At 44.0% G+C, this 23,378-nt stretch overlaps 1 protein-coding gene across 1 annotated transcript in view; it reads right to left on the bottom strand.

Annotated features, from left to right (window-relative positions):
• Nucleotides 1–23,378, bottom strand: part of LOC141273286 (C-type lectin domain family 2 member D-like) — a 166,183-nt gene that overhangs the window by 59,751 nt on the left and 83,054 nt on the right. The window contains exons 4-5 of the mRNA XM_073684910.1: nucleotides 4,422–4,591; nucleotides 239–348 (exon numbers count right to left, since the gene is read on the bottom strand). Of these exons, the coding sequence (XP_073541011.1) occupies nucleotides 239–348; nucleotides 4,422–4,591 (280 nt within the window). The remainder of the gene's footprint in view (nucleotides 1–238; nucleotides 349–4,421; nucleotides 4,592–23,378) is intronic.

The following is a 23,378-nucleotide window of genomic DNA, read 5'->3' as shown; positions in this document are numbered from 1 at the left end:
GCGGTTAAAATGAATCAAATCTTTGGACCAAAGTCAATTTCTCCACAGAATTTCGGCACACCCGGAGAACCGCTGTAGAAAACGTGTTTTCTATGTGTGGCAGAGTTGCCACCCATTTGTGCTGTGTCATTCTGCATGAAGGGGGTGCAGCTTCATCAATTTATGTTCTGAGAACAGCTGATAGATGACTAATAGTGCATGAATATATACTGTAATTATTGGCCATCTGAGTACTTACAAGTTTTCATTATATAATGTTCCATTAGTCCAGGTCCAGCCCGTATTATCATCTTTACGTCTCATACCGATCCAGTGATTGTCTAAACCCTTATTCCGGAACAGAAAATCCTGATAATCATAAAAATATACAAAGTTATTATATATAATCTTGTGTTGTTATTATTATTATTATTATTAATAATTATTATTATTATTATACACTTATATAGAATCCTGTGTGGATTTATTATACTGTTATTATATATAATGCTGTGTTCATATACTATTATTATTATTTTTATTTTTTTTTCCTTCTGTTTGATCTCGAGTGATTTCTTTCTTCATATGATGTGTCCAAATTAAGCAAGTCGCAGCTTAGTGATCCTTGCTTCGAGTGACATGTCTGGCTTGATTTGTTTGTAGTTCTTGCCATCCGTGGTATTGATAACATCCTTCTCCAGCTCCACAATTCGGAGGTGAAATTCTTCTTCTGTCTTGTTTCTTTATCATCCAGGTTTTGCATCCATATGTTACCACAGACAAAAAAAAAGACTAAGTACGAGCCGTGTCTTTTTCACCAGTGAAATGTTCCTCGATTTCAAGACCTTGTCCAGTGACTTCATTGTTGATTTGTCCATAGTTATTCTCCTATTGACTTCTGATGTTGTCTCTGCATCTTGAGTGATCATTGATCCGAGTAGGTTGACTTCCAATAAGTCCTTCATTCCATCTACGCTTGTTGCTGTCAGTGTTGCATCGTCTGCTTATTTAAGATTGTTGATGATCCATCCAGTAATTTTGATTCCTTCTTCTTCTTTGGCAAGTCCAGCCTTCCAGAAAGTATCTTCTGCATATAAATTGAAGAGAAATGGTGACAGGATGTAGCTTTGTCTGACGCTCTTCTCTACTTAGAACAATGCCATGTCGCTATGTTCTGTTCGAACTGTTGTCTATCACTGACAGCATTGTACTTTAGAACAGTGCCAACCAATACTTGGTTGAGAATAAAAGCAAGACCGTTTCATCTTAAGTTGTCGTTGCCAGAATAGTAGACTCAATGTACGTTTGACTGATAATGTCTGGATTGAGTCCATCTTAGTTTGCTAATTCTGAGTAAGTCAAGTCCTGTTCTTGACATTTTGACTTTGACAATGTCGAATTTGCCTGGGTTCATGGTTCATATGTTCAAAGTTCTAAATATGATATCTCAACAGCTTTTGATCTTCCTTTTCGACCAAGTGACATCAGCACCAAGATTACCTTGTGGATTTGATCCTGGCACATCATGAGCATTAATCATACTCAGGTAGACCTTTGGCTCTTCCCCAGTAGCTTTCAGAGTGCCTTCTGGCCTAGAGGCATATTTTCCAGCACTATATTGAATTGCTTTAGTTGTACTCTCCATCACGTTTTCTTGGCATAATATGGAAGTAGATTGCCAGGCCTTTCTACTGTGCAGTAATGTGGCTCCCGTGAAGACTTAACCCTAAATCAACGTTGTACTGTATGTTGTCAATACAATCCGCCTTATCACACAACAGCCTGCTGTCGATGCCGGGCAGTACACTTAGTCTGGTACCTCAGTTGAAACCTGTCTGCCTGGGGTGTCCCTGCTCACAGCATAGCTTTCAATATCATTGATGAACGCAAGCCCCGCCGGTACGACAAACCGGTACTGTAATGAACGGTGATTATTATTATACAGTTATATATAATTCTGAGTGGGTATATTATTATTGATATTAATAGCATTATTCAGCTATTATATATAATCCTGTGTGGATATATTATTATTATATAGTTAAAATATACATTGATTTGAAAACGTATTAATATCCTGTGAACATTTTTTCAAGTTACACCTACAAACTAAAATGTATTTTATTGGGATTTTATGTGATACCAACACAAAGTAGCAAGTAGTTGTGAAGCATAAAGAAAACGATACAAGGTTTTCTAAATATTTTAAAAATATACATTTGAAAATTGTGAGGTGCATTTGTATTCAGCCCCTTGTAGTCTGATCCCCCTAAATAAAATCCTGAGTGACCAATTACCTCCAGAAGTCACATAAATAAATTGAGTCCACCTAAGTATAATTTCTTCTCAGTATAACTACAGATGTTCGGTGAAGCTTCAAAGATTTGGGATCAAGCATCATCATGAAAACCAATGAACACACCAGACAGGTCAGGGATAAAGTTTTGGAGAAGAGTAAAGCAGAGTTAGCAGGGTTTACAACTGAAAACCTACCAAGACATGGCTCTCCACATAAACTGACATCAAAAGCAAGGAGAGTGTAACAGGAGTGGTGGAACCACTGTGCCGTGATCCGAGGAGAGCCTGGAGTGGTGTGACTAGGTGAACACCTGAAGCTTCGCTAGAGCCCCTGATGGTGGGGTGAGCTTGGCTCCAAAAGGATGCCAGGTGCTACTCAAGGACAGACCTCGGACACACGGCAGCTGACACCCAAAGGGGCAGGTAGATGGAATGGCCAAGACTAGATGGACTTGACAAGTACAGACAGGCACGGCAATAATACTGGGAAATGTGACAGGTGTAGACAGGTACAACTGGTGTACGGACTGGCACAGCAGGTGCAGGCAGGTACAGCTGGTATACAGACGAACATGGTAGGTGCAGGCAGGTATGGCTGGTATACAGACTGGCACGGAAGGTGCTGGAAGACACATCTGATATTCATGCAGGTGCTGGCGGGAACGGCGGACAGGCAGGCAGGTGCAAGCGGGCACGGTTGATATACAGACAAGCAGATGAAGACGGATAAGGCTGATATACAGGCATTGAGGTGCTGGTGGGCATGGCTGATATACAGGCATGCAGGTGCAGGTGGGCACAGCTGAAATACAGGAACACAAGGCAAGTACGGGCAGACAGGTAGAGGCCAGGTAAACTGACTGGCGGGTACAGGGGACCTGAACACTAGCAAGCGTGCACAAGTCTGACATTACATGTTGCTCAGGCACCCTCCATCAGGTGTAGATGCCTTAAATAATTAGTGTCTTCCAGCATTGGATAGGGACACTTTAGGATGATCTCAGCACAGTGCCCGGGGATCTGCGTGCCATGGGCAGACCCCGGAGGAAGTGCAAGACAATGGACACGGCAGTGAGTGAGTCGGCGTCCCTGCCGGGGGAGGGGATAAACGTGCAGGGACACCGGTGCTACAGACACAACTACTTAGAGAAGCAGCCAATGGTCACTGGATAAGCTGCATAGATCCACAGCTCAGGTGGGAGAATCTGTCCACAGGACAATTGTTATTTGTATACTCCACAAGAAGCCATATAGGGGACACAGTGAGCATGTGGAGGAAGGTGTTTTGGTCAAATTACAATAAAATATAACTTTTTGGGCTAAATGCAAAACGCTATCTGTGGCGGAAAACTAACACTGTACATCACACTGAAAACACCATACCCACCGTCACACATGGTGGTGGCAGCATCATGCGGTGGAGAGGCTTTTCTTCAGCAGGGGCAGGGAAGTTGATCAGAGTTGATGGGAAGATGAATGGAGCTAAATAAAGGGCAATCCAGGAGGAAAACATGTTAGAGGCAGCAAAAGACTTGAGACTGGGGCACAGGTTCACCTTCCAGCAGGACAGTGACCCTAAACATCCTGCCAGAGCTACAATGGAGGGTTTAGATGAAAGCATATTCATGTGTATGAAAGCCAAATCCTTAATTCCATTGGGAATCTTTGACAAGAATTGAAAATTGCTGCTCACAAAAGTCTCTATCCAATTTCACTGAGTTAAAGCTAATTTGCAAAGAAGAAAGGGCAATGTCACCTCTAGATGTACAAAGCTAGTAGAGACAGACTTTCAGCAGTAATTGCAGTGAATGGTGGTCTTACAAAGTATTGACTCAAGGGGGGATGAATACAAATACATGCCACAATTTTAAGATTTACATTTTTAAAATAATTAGAAAACCATGTATCATTTCCTGTACATTTTACAAATCCTTGTTACTTTGTGTTGGTATCATGTAAATTCCAATAAAATAGATTTAAGTTTGTGGTGTAACATGAAAAAAGTGAAAAAGTTCACGAGGCAAAGAATACTTTTTAAGGCACTGTATAATCTTGTCTGGATATATTATTGTTATTATTACTATCATTATATGTAATCCTGTGTGGATATTATACGTTTCTTCTGTACATGATCAGTTTCTCACCAGTTCTTCTTTATTTTCTATAATCGCCAGTGATGCATTAAGTGAGTTACAGAATTTCTCGCTGTTTCTCCAGGTGTCACGTTCTGTAGAGAAGTAATAACACTTTCCCTGGTACCAGATCCAATAATCCTCACATGGAGCAGATTTCTGGTTCCTGATTTCAGTTATTTCTGTGCAATTAACACATCATCAATCATCATCATTTCCAATTCACTAATTTATGTTTGCAATCAAAGTGTTTTGAGCTTCATGTCATCCATTATACAATAAACTATTCTGCTTATCTATATATATAATCGTCTAATTATGTCTGTCTTTAATGGAAATCTCGCGTCGCTGATTGGTCGCGCCAGCGCTTGCGACCAATCAGCGACAGGCGCAGTCCAGCCGCAAATTGGCACGAGATTTGAACCACGCTTCGCTAATTGGTTGCGCCCGGCCAGCCGCGACCAATCAGCGATATTGGCGCGGCTACTTTAAATTAACCCCCCAATGTATCCCCCCGGGGCCCCTAATGAATTTCGTAAATACCTCATGTTGCCAATACTGCCTGTGCGCGGCGCTATTGCTGAACCAAAAACAACTTAAAGTTGAAGACTACTGCATTCTTCAAGAACATTTGCAAAAACAATCAATTCAAAAAGGAATTCCAATTGGAAAAACAGTAATTCTCCCGTCGTCACTTGAAGGTAGCCCCCGCAACATGCAACAGCGTTATCAAGATGCAGTGGCAATAGTAACAAAGTATGGAAGACCTGACATTTTTGTGACAATGACCTGTAATCCTAAATGGCCGGAAATTACCGAAAATCAAGAACCCTGGCAACAAGTTGAACACAGGCCGGACTTAGTCGCATGCGTATTTTCACTGAAACTCAGCAGCCTTTTGAAAGACATCAAAAATGGGCTTTTGGAACAGTCATAGCAATGGTACACATCATAGAGTTTCAGAAACGAGGTCTCCCACATGCGCATATACAAATTATCTGAGACGCGGATTCCAAGATTCGCACGGAGGAAGAAATCGACAACATAGTGTGGGCTGAAATTCCTAACCAAGAAAAGTATCCTGAACTGTATAATATTGTAGTCTCTCATATGGTTCATGGCCCATGTGGTGTAGAAAATTCAAAAAGTCCATGCATGGAAAACAGAAAGTGTACAAAAGGGTTTCCAAAGGAGTTCAAACAGCAGACTGTTAAAGACTTGGATGGCTACCCATCCTACCGCCGACAACACTTTGATAACATTGTTCGCAACAACAAATTATAAATAACTCCTGGATAGTTCCATACAACCCATACTTATCAAAACGCTACAACTGTCACATCAACGTAGAAATCTGTGCTTGAATTAAAAGTGTAAAATATCTTTTCAAGTACATCTACAAGGAGCATGACAAAGCTAACGTCGAAATACAACAGAAAATAGTCAATCACGATGAATCATCAACTGAGATATGTGAGTGCTCCAGAAGCTGCTTGGAGGATATTTACGTTTCCAATGCATTCACAGTCCCATGCCATTATACGTTTAGCTATTCATTTACCAAATCAACAGCAGCTTTATTTCTTTGAAAATGCTCAAGTCGAAGATGTCTCAAAAACTTTAAACACGACGTCAACATTAATGGAATGGTTTTTGCTGAACCAACATGACAAAAACACAAGGCAGTATTTGTATCGAGAGATTCCAGAGCATTACGTTTGGAATAAAACTTGGAATCCAAGACAACGAGGACTTAGCAGAATAATTGGACGCATGTATACTGTTAGTGTCAAGGATCAAGAAAGATATTGCCTTCGGCTGTTACTACTGCATGTGAAAGGAGCTACAAGTTATGACAATTTGAAAACAGTTAACGGAGTATTGCACGATACATTTAAAGCTGCAGCTTTGGCTTTAGGACTTCTATTGGATGATACTGTGTGGAGACTTACTTTAGAAGATGCAGTTACCCTACAGAGATTGACAGCGGCATTTAACATGTTAACAGCCGCGGGTAGATCGCGATTCCACCCGCGGCCGTTGCGGTCACATGTCAGCTGTAATAATCAGCTGACATGTGCCCGGTTCAGTGCGGGCTCAGTTCCGGAGCCCTCACTGAACTGGGGGTTACAGCCTGTTGCGTACTAATACGCCACAGGCTGTAAAGTGGTTAATTCTGATAATTTTAGTGAAAATCAATATAATACCCCATTTTTACTGCTCCATTTGCTTGTTAACAGCATATAGCCAGATTTGGTTGATTTTAGTAGCACTAGATGGTGGCCCGATTCTAACGCATCGGGTATTCTAGAATATGTATGCGGCCGACCGGGTGCAATCAGCAGAACGTTGTTTAAATTTGGCGATAAAATAGCTGATTAGTCGCGACAGCAACCACTCAGCAAAACGGTGTTTAAATTTGGCGCCAATATCGCTGATTGGTCGCGGCCGGCGGTCGCGACCAATCAGCAGAGCGGGGTTTAAATTTGGGTCCAATAATGCTGATTGGTTGCGACCGCGACCAATCAGCAGAGCGGTGTTTAAATTTGGCGCCAATATCGCTGATTGGTCGTGGCTGGCGGTCGCGACCAATCAGCAGAGCGGTGTTTAAATTTGGCGCCAATAATGCAGATTGGTCACGGCCGGCGGTCGCGACCAATCAGCAGAGGGGTGTTTAAATTTGGCGCCAATATCGCTGATTGGTCGCAGCCGGCAACCGTGACCAAACAGCACAGGGGTGTTTAAATTTGGCGCCAATATCGCTGATTGGTCGCAGCCGGCAACCGTGACCAATCAGCAGAGGGGTGTTTAAATTTGGCGCCAATATCGCTGATTGGTCGCGGCCGGTGACCGCGACCAATCAGCAGAGGAGTGTTTAAATTTGGCGCCAATAATGCTGATTGGTCGCGGCTGGCGACTGCGACCAATCAGCAGAGCGGTGTTTAAATTTGGCGCCAATAATGCTGATTGGTCAGCGGAAAAGCATCAAAAACGCATGGTAATCCGCACCCCATGGTCCCCAATGGCATTCCGCAATGTCAATGCACATGCTGCGGATTTTTCCGCAGCGTTTCTGCAGTGCAAATAAATCCGCAGCATGTTCATTAATTTTGCGGAAGCGCCGCCATTGACTTGCATAGAATCCGTGTCTGTACATTTGTACAAGCGGATTATATGCGTCTCTATGTGCGGATGGTACCCAGTTCTGGAGGAGAGAAGACTCTCATCCAGACCTGGGTACCATTGTACCTGTGAAAAAAAGAATAAAATAATAAATAAAGTTTATATTCACCTGTCCGGCGGCCCCTGCAGCGCTTCTCCTTCCAGGACCTGAGATGACGTCGCGGTCATGTGACCGCAGGCTGTCTCGCGAGATGCCGGCAACCCGGAAGAAGCCAGGACGAGCGCGACAGCACACGCGGCGGGGGATCGGGGGTAAGTATAGCTTTATTTTTTTATTTTTAGGCTGTGTGCCCACGTAGCATTTTTCAAGCGTTTTTGATGCGGAATTTCCGCAGCGTAAACGCTTGTAAAACGCTTGGTAACACGCACCCCATGGTCCCCAATGGGATTCCGCAAGTTCTATGCACATGCTGCGGATTTTTCCGCAGCGTTTATGCTGCGTTCAAAAATCCGCAGCATGTCATTTAATTTTGCGTTTCCGCAAGCAGAATTGCCTTTGTTCAATGCATAAAAAACGTAAGGCAATTCCGCATGTGGAAAACGCGTGATAAACGCGCGAAAAACGCGCGATAAACGCGTGCGGAATTCCGCATGCGTTTTCCCGGGAGAGGACTTGCATTTATGCAGCAGAAATTTTCTGCTTCATAAATGCAACGTGGGCACATAGCCTAACGGTCACACTATATAAATCCATGTCTTTTGCATGGATTTATATAGTGTGACCTAGTTGTCAAGCACTTTCCAAGTGATGCTATCGCCTGGAAAGTGCTTGTCAGTCCGCATGCGGAAACACATGCGTTAACGCATGTGGATACGCATGTGAATCCGCATGTATTCCGCATGTATTCTGCAGGAAAAACGCATGCACAATCTGCATGCGTTTTTTCTGCCAGGGAGATGCAGAAATGCTGCAGAAATTTTCTGCTTCATTTCTGCATCGTGGGCACATAGCCTTATATATATATATAGATTGCTATATTGTGGAAGCAGAGAAACTTGTCCATCATCAGACGTGATCCGATATTACTGCGGTAATAATCCTGACATTTTTTGCAACGTGACAAATATTATACTCCACTTAAAGTCTGCCATTTGTGTGTTGAAACCTATTCACACTTGGTCGCTGACCAATACCATATCTATTAGGCCACTGGCTAAAACTAGAAAACAGAGGGGAATACAGGGAAAAGGAAAAGTCAGCTCACCAGACATTAATCAGCAGTATCCATCTGTAGGCAATGCATGGAAGCGTCCCAGCCTCAGACGTAGATGCAGAAAGTCAAGCAAAAAGAATCTTCCAGCGATACCCAAAAATGTATAAAACGTGAAATTTATTGATCACATTAAATGGGGTCCAAGAGAAAAAACATAGTATAAACCAACGCATTTCAGCTTTTACGCCTTAATCATGGTATGACTACTACAGAAAGAAGTTAGGCTATGTGCCCACAATGCAGAAATACTCTGGATTTTTTCCTGAGTGTTTCTGCATCTCCCTGGCAGAAAAAATGCATGCGGATTGTACATGCGGTCCTTTAGTCTACCGCGAGCTGCCGGCAAGCCAAGACAAGCACACCGGGGGCCATCAGAAGGTAAGTATAATATTTATTTTTTATTTTATTCTTTTTTTTACAGGTTCTATGGTACCCGGGTCCAGAGGAGAGTCTCCTCTTCTCCAAACCCAGGTACCATCCACACATTGGAACGCATGGATTCCGCATGTACAGATTCAGTGATGCGGATTCCATGCGTTCTAATGAAAGTCAATGGCGGTGAAAACGCAGCGCCTTCGCAAAATAATTGGTAGTGCTGCGTATTTTTCCGCAATGATAATCAGCAGCGGAAATTTCCGCAGCATGTGCACAGCAGATGCGGATTATCATTGGGGGACATGGCAGGCCTTCTACCAAGTGTTTTTTAAGCATTTCTGCAGCGGAATTGCTGCTGCGGAAACGCTTAAAAAACGCATAGTGGGCACACAGCCTTACAGATATAAAGCTGCCAGCCAGAAGCCAGCAAACATGGCATGCTGATTAGAAGAACAGCTGAGTATTAACCCTGTACAGAAAAGGTTAGTTAACAAAGATCCCATAGACCAAATGTAAAAAGAACATTTTTTTAAAAACAGGTGTTTATAAAATAGAAACAAAGCAAAACAAAAAAAGGGGAAAAAACTCCTATTCTAGTATACACAGAGATTGATGAAAAATCAGCTGTATTAAAGAATCAAGTCCTGACATTTATTTATAACATGAGGTATGTAAATTAAATATCCAAAATGTTTCACAGTTCAAAACCTTTCTTCTGAAATCCCCTCCCCTGGTTGGTCTGTAGACCTTCTCAATACCAAAAAATTTTACTGAAATGATGTTTCCTTTATGAATCTGTACTACAGAAGAGAGAAGTTACAGATATATAAAGCTGCCAGCCAAAAGCCAGCAGGCAGGACATGACTAAAACTGTGGTCATCAGACGCCATCCTATATTACTGCGGTAATAATACAGACATTATTTGCAATGTGACAAATATTATACTACAACAAAATGATGTCACATAACAACAATATATAGAAATTAAACCAAAGAAATTTATTAATAAAAGCTGAATATGAACACAGGCCAGGAGGAAACCCAACAAGAGGTGGCATCTGGGGTAAGTCAATAGGATGTAATATAAATTACATATAATATACATATGGCTACACTACTACAGTATCGCATCAAGGATGGAAAGGGCATGTCAAATAGAATAAAAATTCAGAGTACAATTTATTTAAATAAGTAAACTGCAATGTGCAAATAGATGTAATTTGACATAACCACTAAAGACATCCAAAAGATGTCAATATCCACAAAATGACACATGGCTCACTTGAACAAAATGTGAACTATCATAAGTATAATATAGCGCAGCCTATAACAAAGTGCCCAAAGCAGTATCAATAACAAGTGCCATGTATAAGAAGACAAGTATATGGCACTGGATGCGGTACAGGTAGAATGGAGCAATCAGAAAATAAATAAAGAAGGATCAATACAAACCCCCAGACAGCCGCCGCACATGAATATTATACTCCATTTAAAGTCTGCCAGTTGTGTGTTCAAACCTATTCACACTTGGTCGCTGACCAATACCATACCTGTGAACAATGTTGTCAGAGTATTACGCCACTTTTACAGACTGACAATAAAACATACAAAAACAAAGCTAAAATGGATTTTCCTGGAAGAAATGTTAAGAAACATTATTTCAAGAGTCATGACTTGTGTATAAGGCCAAATAAATAACAGTAAACACATGTAGCGTTTTTGATGCATTTTTGCACTTTCGCAATGTTTTCAACAGTGAAAAATACATTCACCAGTAAATGTCATTTTAACATTTTACTACCTTATCTAGCCATGTGGTATGAGACAGGATCAGACATATACTGTTTCATTTATGAAAGAGGGACTCTGAAAGTCACAAAGTCTATTTTTACAGGGCCATCAGGCAGCCCTTACTATTGTTAAAGGGTCAGCAGTTGGCCCTCACTATTGTTAGAGGGTCATCAACCAGATATGCTTTTCATAGCCGCATATTGCTACAGCAAAACAACGTATGTATCTGAGGTGGTCACATTTTCTTTTTTGTTTATATTCTGTAAAGTTTGAAATTAAGATGTCCATCAGTTGGCCCTCACAATTTATGGATGTCCAGCAGGCGGCTCTCACAATTTATAGAGTGTCAGCAGGCGGCCGCCACTATTTTTAGAGGGCCAGCAGGCGTCTTGGGGACAGATGAGAAAAAGATAGAGCTTTTTTGGTAAAGGAGCACATCATTCAACTGTTTACAGTAATTGGAATGAGGCCTACAAATAAAAGAACACAGTACTTACAGTCAAATATGGTGGATGTTCAAAGATATTTAGGGGTTGCATTGCTGCCTCTGGCAAAGGGTACCTTGATTATGTGCAAGACATCATGAAATGTGAAGATTCCAAAAGGATTTTGGGTCGCAATGTAGTGCCAATTGTCATACAGCTGGGTTTGCATTCTAAGTCATGGGCAGGCCCGGCGCCAGCACATGGGGGCCTGAGCAGGGGGGGGCCCACTGACCGTTGAGCAACCCTGCGCGCTATGGGACCCATGAGCGGTGCAGTGCCGGTGCCAGCTGCCATCATTCCCCCACTTGCTCAGGGCCCCGGCAGCGCCGGCATAATACTTATCTCTCCCCGCGCATCCGCAGCAGGTCCGGTGTCTTCCGCGGCTGCTGCACTGTGACGTCTCAGGTCAGAGGGTGCGGTGACATCTTTCCACCGTGCCCTCTCATGAGCCATCACAGCACAGAGCGGGAAGACGGTGGCGACAATAAGGAGTCTGGAGCAGTGGCAGGTGAGAAGTGAGGTGAGTATTTGATTTTTTTTTATATATATATATATATATATATGTATGGAGGCATGGGGCATTATAAGGGGGGGGGACAAGTGACATCCTGCATGTGGCATTATATGGGGGGAACAAGTGACATCCTGCATGGGGCATTGTATGGGGGGGAAACAAGTGACATCATGCATGGGACATTATATGGGGGGGACAAGTGACATCCTGCATAGGTCATTATATGGGGGGGGGACAAGTGACATCCTGCATGGGGCATTATATGGGGGGAAGCAAGTGACATCCTGCATGGGGCATTATATGGGGGGGAAACAAGTGACATCCTGCATGGGGCATTGTATGGGGGGGACAAGTGACATCCTGCATGGGGCATTATATGGGGGAGAAAACAAGTGACATCCTGCATGGGGCATTATATGGGGGGGAAACAAGTGACATCCTGCATGGGGAATTATATGGGGGGAAGTGACATCCTGCATGGGGCATTATATGGGGGGATGACATCCTGCTTGGGGCATTATATGGGGGGAAGTGACATCCTGCATGGGGCATTATATGGGGGGAAGAGGTGACATCCTGCATGGGGCATTATATGGGGGGAAGTGACATCCTGCATGGGGCATTATATGGGGCCAGTATTCTGTATGGAGCATTATATGGGGGCCAGTATTCTGTATGGAGCGTTATATGGGGGCCAGTATCCTGTATGGAGCATTATATGGGGGCCAGTATCCTGTATGGAGCGTTATATGGGGACCAGTATTCTGCATAGAGCATTATATGGGGTTCATTATTCTGTATGGAGCAATATATGGGGCCCATAATACTGTATGGAGGACTATCTGGTGCCCATAATACTGTATGGAGGACTATACTGTCCGGTCTGCACTGTGCGCTGTGAGGATTTGCCGGTTTCTGAGCTTTTGTAGAATTTACAATAGATATCACTCGTGTAATGTAAGAAGTGAAATCTTAGGCAATGTACTATATATATATTTCTCTGAGACTCTTTCGCCCAGGGCCCACAAAAACCTGGAGCCGGCCCTGGTCATGGGTCTTCCAGCAGGACAACGATCCCAAACATACTTCAAGAAGCACCCAGAAATGGATGGAAATAAAGCACTGGAGAGTTCTGTAGTGGTAATTATAGCTCCCGTAGCTTCAAGTCTCCCACCACTAAATCTTACATTCAGAGAAACTGCGAATGGACACATTAAATCAGTAAAATTTTTAAACTTTGATTAATTTCTGTCAACTATGAAAAATTTCTGTCAACCTTGATTAATTTCTGAGTACAGATCACCGTAAAAATTCTGAATTGGTCAATGAGTGCATGAAAAAAATTCAAAGTTATGGACTGTGCAAGAGATGTATGTGACCAGAATGAACACTCATCTTTAGCTGATGATACCACCTAGCACCTGTCCCTATTGTAAATGCAGCTAACAGTGGTATCAATAGGGAATATAATAGACTTTTTTTTTTTTTTCTGCAGCACGCAGTATAAGGCAATAATACCAGGCTGGTTCAGTGTAATACGCTATCCATACTGGGATACCTCACCCGTAATTGAATTTCAGATAAGAGAGGTAATATTGTAGAATAAACAATCTGTTTGAATTGGCCTTCCCATTATTAAGGAGTGGGTCTCCTATATTGTTATTGTGTATGCAGCAAGTTCAAGGGCTGCCAAAAATTAGGACGCACTCCAATACCAATTTGAAGAGATGTAGTGGAGGGGTTTAGTTAAAAATGTATTTTCTATTATTAAGGAGTAGGTCTCCTAGACTGGTAATACCCCTGCAGTAAGTACATGGGCTGAAAAACATTGACCCCTGGGGGGTTTCATATTTATTATATATAAAGTTAGAGGTAGGCTTCTAAAAATAGTTCCTATGGGCATCATAAACATGAATAAAAAATTATGTGGGCGTTGCATGATGGTCACCCTGGTGATATGGTGGTGGAGGATGAGGAGGGCAACATAAAATAGAAGAAATCCTGAAGCGTATACCCATGTCTGGGTGTGAAGGGTTGCATGGGAATAGACCCCCAAAAAAGAAACACTTGATTTGACTTTATGTTCCGCTGCTATGATCCGGTGGTTTTGAGAAGTCTGGCCCAACCCAGTCCTTGTTCATTTTCATAAGAGTTAGCCTGTCAGCATTTTCAGTTGACAGGTGGATGTGCCTATCAGTTATATCAGTTATAATGCCCCCAGCAGCATTAAAAACCATCTCTGACAAAACGCTAGCGGCCAAGACCTCCAAGGCGTAGAGAGACAGTTCATACCACGTGTCCAGCTTGGGTACCCAATATGTAACATCCCTGGCGGCGTGCTTGCATAGTGCACCACCTCCCACCATGCAAGACCGCAATCTTACCTGTCATTCCAGGCTCCACACTTTGCTCCTGTATCTGCTGTGTCCATGTCTCTTGTCTGATTGCTTAGGGCGTCGGCGCGGCTTTCTGCCTGTTTCTTATAGCTACTGTGTGCACAGTCCTAATGCGTCCCCAGCCTATTGCTGTGAGTCACTGGAAACTTAAACCCCCTCCACCCAGTAGGAGGTGCCTGAGCAACACTTTCACTCAGTTTGTTCCTTGCAACTGACTTGCCAGGTCCTGTCTTGTATTTTGTCTGTTTCTGCCACCCTGGGGGCTGAGTATCCAGGCCTGTTACCTGTACCTTTGACTCTTAGTCTGTTTCCGCCACCCTGGGGGCTGTATACTCAGGTCTGTTATCTGTATCAGCATCTGAGACTTCTAGTCTGTTTCCGCCACCCTGGGGGCCGAGTTCCAAGGCTTGTTCCTGTATCTTGTTCCTGGTTCTGTTCCTGTCTGAACTGTGTCCTAGCCCTTTACCTGTTTGTCTCTATGTCCGAACCTTCCCTTTTCCTGCAGTGTCTGAACCTGCACCTAACTCCAACTCGTTGTCTCTGTACTTCTGTTTGTGAGTTTTGTGTCCACTCGCTTACTTCATTGTAAGTACCTTGTGTGTATCTGGTTCTGCTCGTTCTGTTTCCCTGCCTCCGTATTTACCTCCTGTGTTCTAGCTATCTTCCTGTATCTTCCAGTCTGTTCCATGTGAACAGAGCCCTGTCCTGTCTGCCTTCACCTTCTGCTCTGTTCTGCTCTGCTTGCTCATCGCTCCAGCGGTTCCGCTCTGCTCCGCTTGTTTACCGCACCTGCGGTTCCGCTCTGCTCCGCTTGTTTACCGCACCTGCGGTTCCGCTCTGCTCCGCTTGTTCACCACTCTGGCGGTTCCGCTCTGCTCTGCTTGTTTACCGCACCTGCGGTTCCGCTCTGCTCCGCTTGTTTACCGCACCTGCAGTTCCGCTCTGCTTGTTTACCGCACCTGCGGTTCCGCTCTGCTCAGCTTGTTTACCGCACCTGCGGTTCCGCTCTGCTCCGCTTGTTTACCGCACCTGCGGTTCCACTCTGCTCTGCTTGTTTACCGCACCTGCGGTTCAGCTCTGCTCTGCTTGTTCACCGCTCTGGCAGTTCCGCTCTGCTCTGCTTGTTTACCGCACCTGCGGTTCCACACTGCTCTGCTTGTTTACCGCACCTGCGGTTCCGCTCTGCTCTGCTTGTTTACCGCACCTGCGGTTTTGCTCCACTCTGCTTGTTCACCGCACCTGCGTTTTTTCTCCACTCTGCTTGTTCACCGCACCTGCGGTTTTGCTCCGCTCTGCTTGTTCACCGCTCCTGCGGTTTTGCTCTGCTAGTCCACCGCACCTGCGGCTCTGTTCCTGTATCCCAGTCTGTACTGGTCCCTATCCAGCCTGTGTTCATACCTGCCAGTATCTGCCTGTCTGCATTCCAGCCGTGCCTGTCAGCACCCGCCTGCCTTCATACCAGCCGTGCCTGCCAGTACCCACCTGCCTTCATACCAGCCGTGCCTGCTAGTACCCACCTGCCTTTGGAAGTGCATTGAGGTGAAGGGTACATTGTTGGAAAAGAAAAAAAAAAAAACTCTTTGAATCTCTTAGTTTGCGAGTGTGAATGAGCTGCGTGTGTCCGGAGCATAAGTGCGAACGAAAGTAAGTGTGTGACTTGTTTTTCAGTAACTTTGGATTCAGGGAGTTTGGAAGGGAGGACTTAGGACTGAATTGCTGACTGTATTTCATTCTTTCTTTACTTTACTTTTTACTTAATTAATCCACCTGACCTACTTAGCTGATTCCCCCGTCCATACTTGATACTTAATTGATCCCCCGTCCATACTTAACTGATGCCCCGCCGATATCTAATTGATACACTTGCACATTCCTAATTGATCCCCGTCCATACACCTATATATAAATAATTGTGTTTTGTACTTGTATATATACTGACTGTATCCCCATATTTAGAATGACGTCCATGTTGGCCGGAGCCGTGCAGTGTACATCTTGCGCAATGTATGCATTCCGTGAGCAACCGCTCGAGGATCCATACTGCTGCGAGAGATGTGAGCATATCGTGCACTTGGAAGCCCAAATTCTGGATCTAAGTGCTCAGATAGCGATACTGAGGAGCATCGACAACATTGAACGGAGTTTGCTGTTCACCAAGCAGACACTCAATGGGTCAATACTGGGGGTGGAGCATAGAGGGGAAGTGCAGGCTGAACAGGCAGGGAGCTGGATAACAGTTAGGAGGGATAGAGGGAAGAAGTATAGGAAGGCTGGTTCAGAACCGGCATTATTGGAGCACGACAGATCCTCTGACCGCCGGGGGAGTGTATGCTCCAGTAATGAGGGGGAGGGGGGAAGTGTAGGGCAGGCAAGACAGGTTCTGGTAGTGGGTGACTCTATTATTAGGGGGACAGACAGGGCAATCTGTCACAAAGACAGGGATCGCCGAACGGTGTGCTGCCTCCCTGGCGCTCGAGTCCGGCACATCGCGGATCGGGTTGACAGGTTACTGGGTGGGGCTGGCGAAGACCCAGCGGTCATGGTCCACATCGGCACCAATGACAAAGTGAGTGGTAGATGGAGGGTCCTTAAAAATGATTTCAGGGACCTAGGTAGGAAGCTTAGGGCAAGGACCTCCAAGGTAGTTTTCTCAGAAATACTACCAATCCCGCGAGCCACACAGGAGCGCCAACGGGAAGTTAGGGAGGTGAATAAGTGGCTAAAGAGTTGGTGCAAGACAGAAGGGTTTGGGTTCATGGAGAACTGGGCCGACTTCGCGGTCGGCTACAGGCTCTACCGTAGGGACAGGCTGCACCTCAATGGGGAGGGTGCAGCAGTGCTGGGGAAGAAGATGGCTAATAGGTTGGAAGAGTTTTTAAACTAGAGACGGGGGGGGAAACCAAGGAAATAGGTGGGATGTGAGGCAAGCAAGGGGGAAGGGGAGAAGTGAATACAATGAGGGTGGAGAGGGGGGTGGGGATAGTACAGTTAGATCGTTAGAGAAGAATAGGTTGCTAAATAACCCCAAAGTTTTATCTTGCATGCTGACCAACGCAAGAAGCCTGACCAATAAGGCGGATGAGCTGCGGGCGCTTATATCGGAGGAGAGGTATGACATCGTAGGTATAACAGAGACTTGGCTAGACGATAGCTACGACTGGGCGGTAAATTTATTAGATTATAGTTTATTTAGAAGGGACCGGAAACAGGGGAAAGGGGGAGGAGTCTGCTTATATGTAAAGTCATGTCTAAAACCCAGACTAAGGGAAGATATAGGAGAGGGAGAAGAGGGGGTCGAGTCCATGTGGGTAGAGATAGAGGGGGCAAAAAATAATAATAAAATATTACTGGGGGTCTGCTATAAGCCACCAAATATAACAGAGTAGAATGAGAATCTGCTATTAGGACAAATAGACAAAGTAGCAAAACATAATGAAGTGATTGTAATGGGGGATTTCAACTACCCGGATATTGACTGGGAAACAGAAACCTGTAGATCTCAGAAAGGAAAAAGGTTCTTGACAAATATTAAGGATAATTATCTCTCCCAACTAGTGCAGGAACCAACGAGAGGGAAGGCCGTTTTGGACTTAATATTGACTAATAGGCCTGATAGAATAACTGAGGTACAGATAGGGGGGCACCTAGGTAATAGCGATCATAATATTATCGACTTCAAAATGCCCTTCAGTAGGGTTATCAATAAGGGAACAACAAAAACATTAAACTTTAGGAGGGCGAAGTTTGATCAGCTGATAGAAAACCTTCAACTTATTGACTGGGACAAAGTACTTAATCAATGGAATACAAATAGTAAATGGGAAACCTTCAAAAGAATTCTAAATACTCAGTGCGAGAGGTATATACCGTATGGGAATAAAAGGGCCAGAAATAAGAGGAAACCAATATGGTTGAACAAGAACGTAAAAGGGGCGTTAAATAGCAAAAAAGAGGCATTCAAGAGATTAAAACAGGAAAACAGTAAGGAGGCACTAATGTGTTACAAGGAAAAAATGAGAACCTGTAAAAAACAAATAAAAATAGCGAAGGAGGAAACAGAGAAAACGTATTGCTAGGGAAAGTACATCAAATCCCAAACTGTTCTTTACGTATATAAATAGTAAAAGGATTAAATCGGATAATATTGGACCGATAAAAAGTGAGGAAGGCAAAATCATAGAGAAAGATGAGGATAAAGCTAATCTATTAAATAATTTTTTTTTGACAACTTTCACAAAGGAAATAGAACTAACAGGAGAAATGAGAAGTGACAAACTTAATCCTCCACTAAGTATGACAAATCTAACCCAAGTTGAGGTACAGAAACGCCTCAGTAACATTAAAATAAACAAATCACCAGGACCTGATGGCATACACCCACGGGTACTAAGGGAACTAAGTAATGTGATAGACAGACCGTTATATATTATATTTAAGGACTCTGTTGAGACTGGGTCTGTACCACTTGATTGGCGACAGGCGAATGTAGTGCCAATATTCAAAAACGGAGCAAAAAGTGATGCCGGAAACTATCGGCCGGTGAGTCTGACGTCCGTTGTGGGCAAAATTTTTGAAAGCTTCATTAATGAGGCAATTACGGAGCATCTTGATGCTAATAATCTTTTAATCCCGAACCAACATGGATTCATGAGGAATCGCTCCTGCCAAACAAACCTGATTGACTTCTACGAGGAGGTTAGCTCTCGAGTAGATCAGGGGGAACCAGTGGATGTCGTGTATCTCGACTTCTCAAAAGCGTTCGATAGCATGCCACATAATAGGTTGGTATACAAAATGAGAATGATGGGGCTGGGGGAAAATGTCTGCAAGTGGGTAGCTAACTGGCTAAGGGATAGAAGGCAGAGGGTGGTTATAAATGGAATATACTCAGATTGGGTAAGCGTCACTAGTGGGGTACCACAGGGGTCTGTACTAGGCCCAATGTTATTTAATATCTTTATTAACGACATAGTCAACGGGTTAAATAGTAAAATATCAATATTTGCAGATGATACAAAGTTATGTAAAACAATTAATACAAAAGAGGACAGTGCAGACCTACAGAGGGATTTGGATAAGCTGGGTAGGTGGAGCATTAAATGGCAAATGAGGTTTAACGAGGAGAAATGTAAGGTCATACATATGGGAAGGAAAAATGGAAGTCACCAGTACTCACTGAATGGGAAATCATTGGGAAATTCAGAGATGGAGAAGGACTTGGGCATCTTGATTGATAGCAAACTAAATTGGAGTGCCCAAAGTCAGGCCGCTGCTGTAAGGGCAAACAGGGTAATGGGATGTATCAGAAGAGGTATAGCTGCAAAGGATGAGAACATTGTTCTTCCACTGTACAAAGCACTGGTCAGACCACACTTGGAATACTGTGCTCAGTTATGGGCCCCAATATATAGAAAGGATATAAATGAGCTTGAAAAGGTACAAAGGAGGGCAACAAAATTAATAAAGGGAATGGAGGGACTGCAATACCCAGAGAGGTTGGCAAAACTAGGACTATTCAGCCTGGAAAAGAGAAGGTTGAGGGGGGACATAATAAATGTGTACAAATATGTTAGGGGACAGTATAGTGATCTTGCCCGGGATTTGTTCAAAAGGAGGGATATTAAGGTAACAAGAGGGCATTCACTAAGACTGGAAGAGAAAAGGTTTCAGCACCAGCATAGGAAGGGGTTCTTTACGGTAAGAGCAGTGAGAATATGGAATTCACTGAGTGAGGAGACGGTAATGTCAGATTCACTACACCAGTTCAAGCGGGGACTGGATGCATTTCTAGATACCAGGCAGATTTCAGCGTATACTTAAAAATAAAATAAAATAGTAGGTTGATACATGGATTTATTCTGACTGCTGGTTTCAGAGTCGGGAGGGAATTTTTCCTCAGGTGAAGATTGGCTAAATCATTTGGGGTTTTTGCCCTCCTCTGGATCAACTTTAGCAATTTCAGAACTAACAGGTCGAACTTGATGGACGCAAGTCTTTATTCGGCTTTACAAACTATGTTACTATGTTACTATATGCCTTCATACCAGCCATGCCTGCCAGTGCCTACCTGTCTGCATACCAGCTAACCTGCCTGTTCCTGCATTCCCCGGTGTGGGTCAACAGCTGTGACCGGGGTCTGACCAGGAGTAGCACCTGGTCCCTCTGCTCGGTTCCTCTCTGGTTCACGGAGTCGACTGAGCTGCCGTGCGACCTTGGTCGGACCGGGTTAATACTTAGTTACGCCCCTCCAAGCACTCCTCGGTTCATGGTTCAGTGGGATCACTAATCACACTCACACCAGTCAGTCCGGGCGCGAGCGTAACACAATAGTTGTGAGGCACAGAGGAATCACGGAGGACGCTGGTACGGTCACCAAGGTAGTCCTTCAGCATCTTCCAAATCTTTTCCCTCCTTGTCAGAGTACCTCGCACCTCAGGGCCTGGGCGCTGGAAGGGTCTGAGAAAACTGTACCAGGCCTTTCACAGTGTTCCCCTGCCTCTGCCACATCTGGTTTGTGTCTCCCTCGCCTGTACTCCTTGGTTGTCCAACAAACTGTGACCTCTGCCGCCAGCGTTGTCAGATGGGAATATTTTTTAAGAATTCTTCAACAAGGGCCTTCTAGTACTGGAACATTTTATTAGACCTCTCCGTCACGGGAAGGAGAGATAGAACGTTCTCCTTGTAGCGTGGGTCTGGAACCATACACACAGAAATCTACGTGCCATCAATACCCAGCAGCTTATGAACAATCTAAAGTCATCTTTAGCTCTCATCCTCTACCTCTACTGTCCAGACTCAGCATTGTCACACTATAACAACACATTGCAGAGTGCCCTGGATGAATCAGCACCTGCTATATGCAGAATAACCCAGCATAGACGGCAGCCCTGGCACACGATGCAAATACGTTTCCAGCGTTCTCCAGCGCTGCTCAAGGTGCGCTAAGCATCTGTGGAGAAAATCACTTTCAGCAGAAGACTTCATCCACTATAAGTCCATGCTCAAAACGTATAACTCTGCTCTCCATCTGGCTAAACAAGTCTACTTTACCATCCTCATCACATTTCTAGCCAACAATCCCAAAAGACTCTTTGAAACCTTTCACTCCCTCCTGAGCCCTAAAGTACAGACCCCCGTTATCACCAACCTAAGCGCTGACTATCTGTGCACTTATTTCCCACAAAAAATCAATCATATCCGTCAGACATTTTTGCACAATCCCCTCAGAGTCTGAATCTCCTTTCCCTCCCAAACCTCAAGTTTACTTTCCATCTTTGAGCCTGTCACAGAAAAAGAATTGACCAGAATCCTCGCCCTACAACCAGCAACAGTGACCCTATTCTCTCAAATCTCCTTCAGTCCCTTTCCTCAGTTGTCAATACCCACCTAACTAAAAATATTAACTTCTCTCTTTCTTTGGGTATCTTTCATTCAAACATGCAATCATAACCCCTTTTCTTAAAAAGTCATCCCTGGACCATAACTGCACTGATAACAACAGACCTGCCTCTAATCTTCCTTTAATCTCTAAACTCTTGGAACACTTGGTTCACTCCCATCTAATCTGCTGTCTCTCAGATAACTCTCTTCTTTACTCTTTACAGTCTGGTTTCCGCTCTTTACACTCTACTGAAACTGCTCTTACTAAAGTCTCTAATGATCTACTAACAGATAAATCCAATGGTCACTACTCCCTGCTGATTCTCCTGGATCTCTCTGTAGCATGCAACACTGTGGATCACCAGCTCCTTCTCACTATGCTCCGCTCTATAGGCTTCAAGAACACCGTTCTCTCCTGGTTCTCTCCTACTATCTCTCTGACCGCTGCTTTGCGGTATCCTTTGCCAGCTCTTCTTCCTCTTACTATTGGGGTTCATCAAGGCTCAGTCCTAGGCCCCCTCCTCTTCTCTTTGTATACTACCCCTATTGGACAAACCATCAGCAGATTTGGTTTCCAGCATCATCTCTATGCTGATGACACCCAACTATACACCTCTTCATCTGACATCACCCCCACTCTAATACAAAATACCAGTGCTTGTCTTTCTGCTGTCTCTAACATCATGTCCTCCTGCTATCTGAAACTGAATCTCTCCATAACTGAACTCCTTGTGTTTCCTCCCTCTACTAACCTACCTATACTTGACTTTGCAATTTCCTTAGGTGGTGCCACGATAACTCCCAAGCAGCACGCCCACTGTCTTGGAGTCATATTTGACACACAACTTTCCTTTATTCCCCATATACATTCACTCACTCGCTCGTGTCACCTATACCTTAAAAAATTCTCCAGAATCCGACCTTTTCTCACCTTTGATACTGCAAAAACTTTTACGGTCGCTCTTATTCACGCTCGTCTGGACTACTGCAACTCTCTTCTAATCGATCTCCCTCTAACCAAACTCTCCTTTCCAATCCATTCTGAATGCAGCATTTCTATCAGGCTGCTTCACCGACACCTCTACCCTGTGCCAGTCATTGCACTGGTTACCCATTCACTACAGAATACAATACAAACTCATTTCTCACCCACAAAGCTTTGTTATGTTCTGCTACCAAAGCTAAGGAAAGAGAGGAGATCTGTCCCTACTATAAGACTCAGCTGAATCCCTACGATGTAACAGGGAACCTGATCCTGCGATCAGACCTGCTAAAGTCCTAATCTAGTCTGTACGGAGACCTATAGATGTGAGGAGGGAATCCCTACAAGTACTAAGGACTGGGAGGAATATGGGACACCTCCTAACAGAAATAGTAGCAGACAGACGAACAAACAAAATAGATAGAACATAGAGGTCCGTAGACCAAGCAAACTAACAGAGTTAGATACAGAGCACAGGCTAGCTAGAAAGTAGATATACAATGAAGTCCAGCAAAGCCAGAAGGGCGGAGCAGGATTAAATAGGCCAACAAGGTCATGTGACCAGCAAAGGAAAAAAAACCTAACAGCAAGGTTCTAACAGTACCCCCCCTTCTAAGAGGATCCTCCGGATCCCCTAGGACCAGGCTT

This window comes from Phyllobates terribilis, unplaced genomic scaffold (genome assembly GCF_046119375.1).
Source record: "Phyllobates terribilis strain yellow unplaced genomic scaffold, ASM4611937v1 Scaffold_5__5_contigs__length_657084704, whole genome shotgun sequence".
Taxonomy (NCBI): domain Eukaryota; kingdom Metazoa; phylum Chordata; class Amphibia; order Anura; family Dendrobatidae; genus Phyllobates; species Phyllobates terribilis.
Note: the sequence above shows the minus strand (reverse complement) of the source record. Positions and strands in the feature narration are given on the sequence as shown.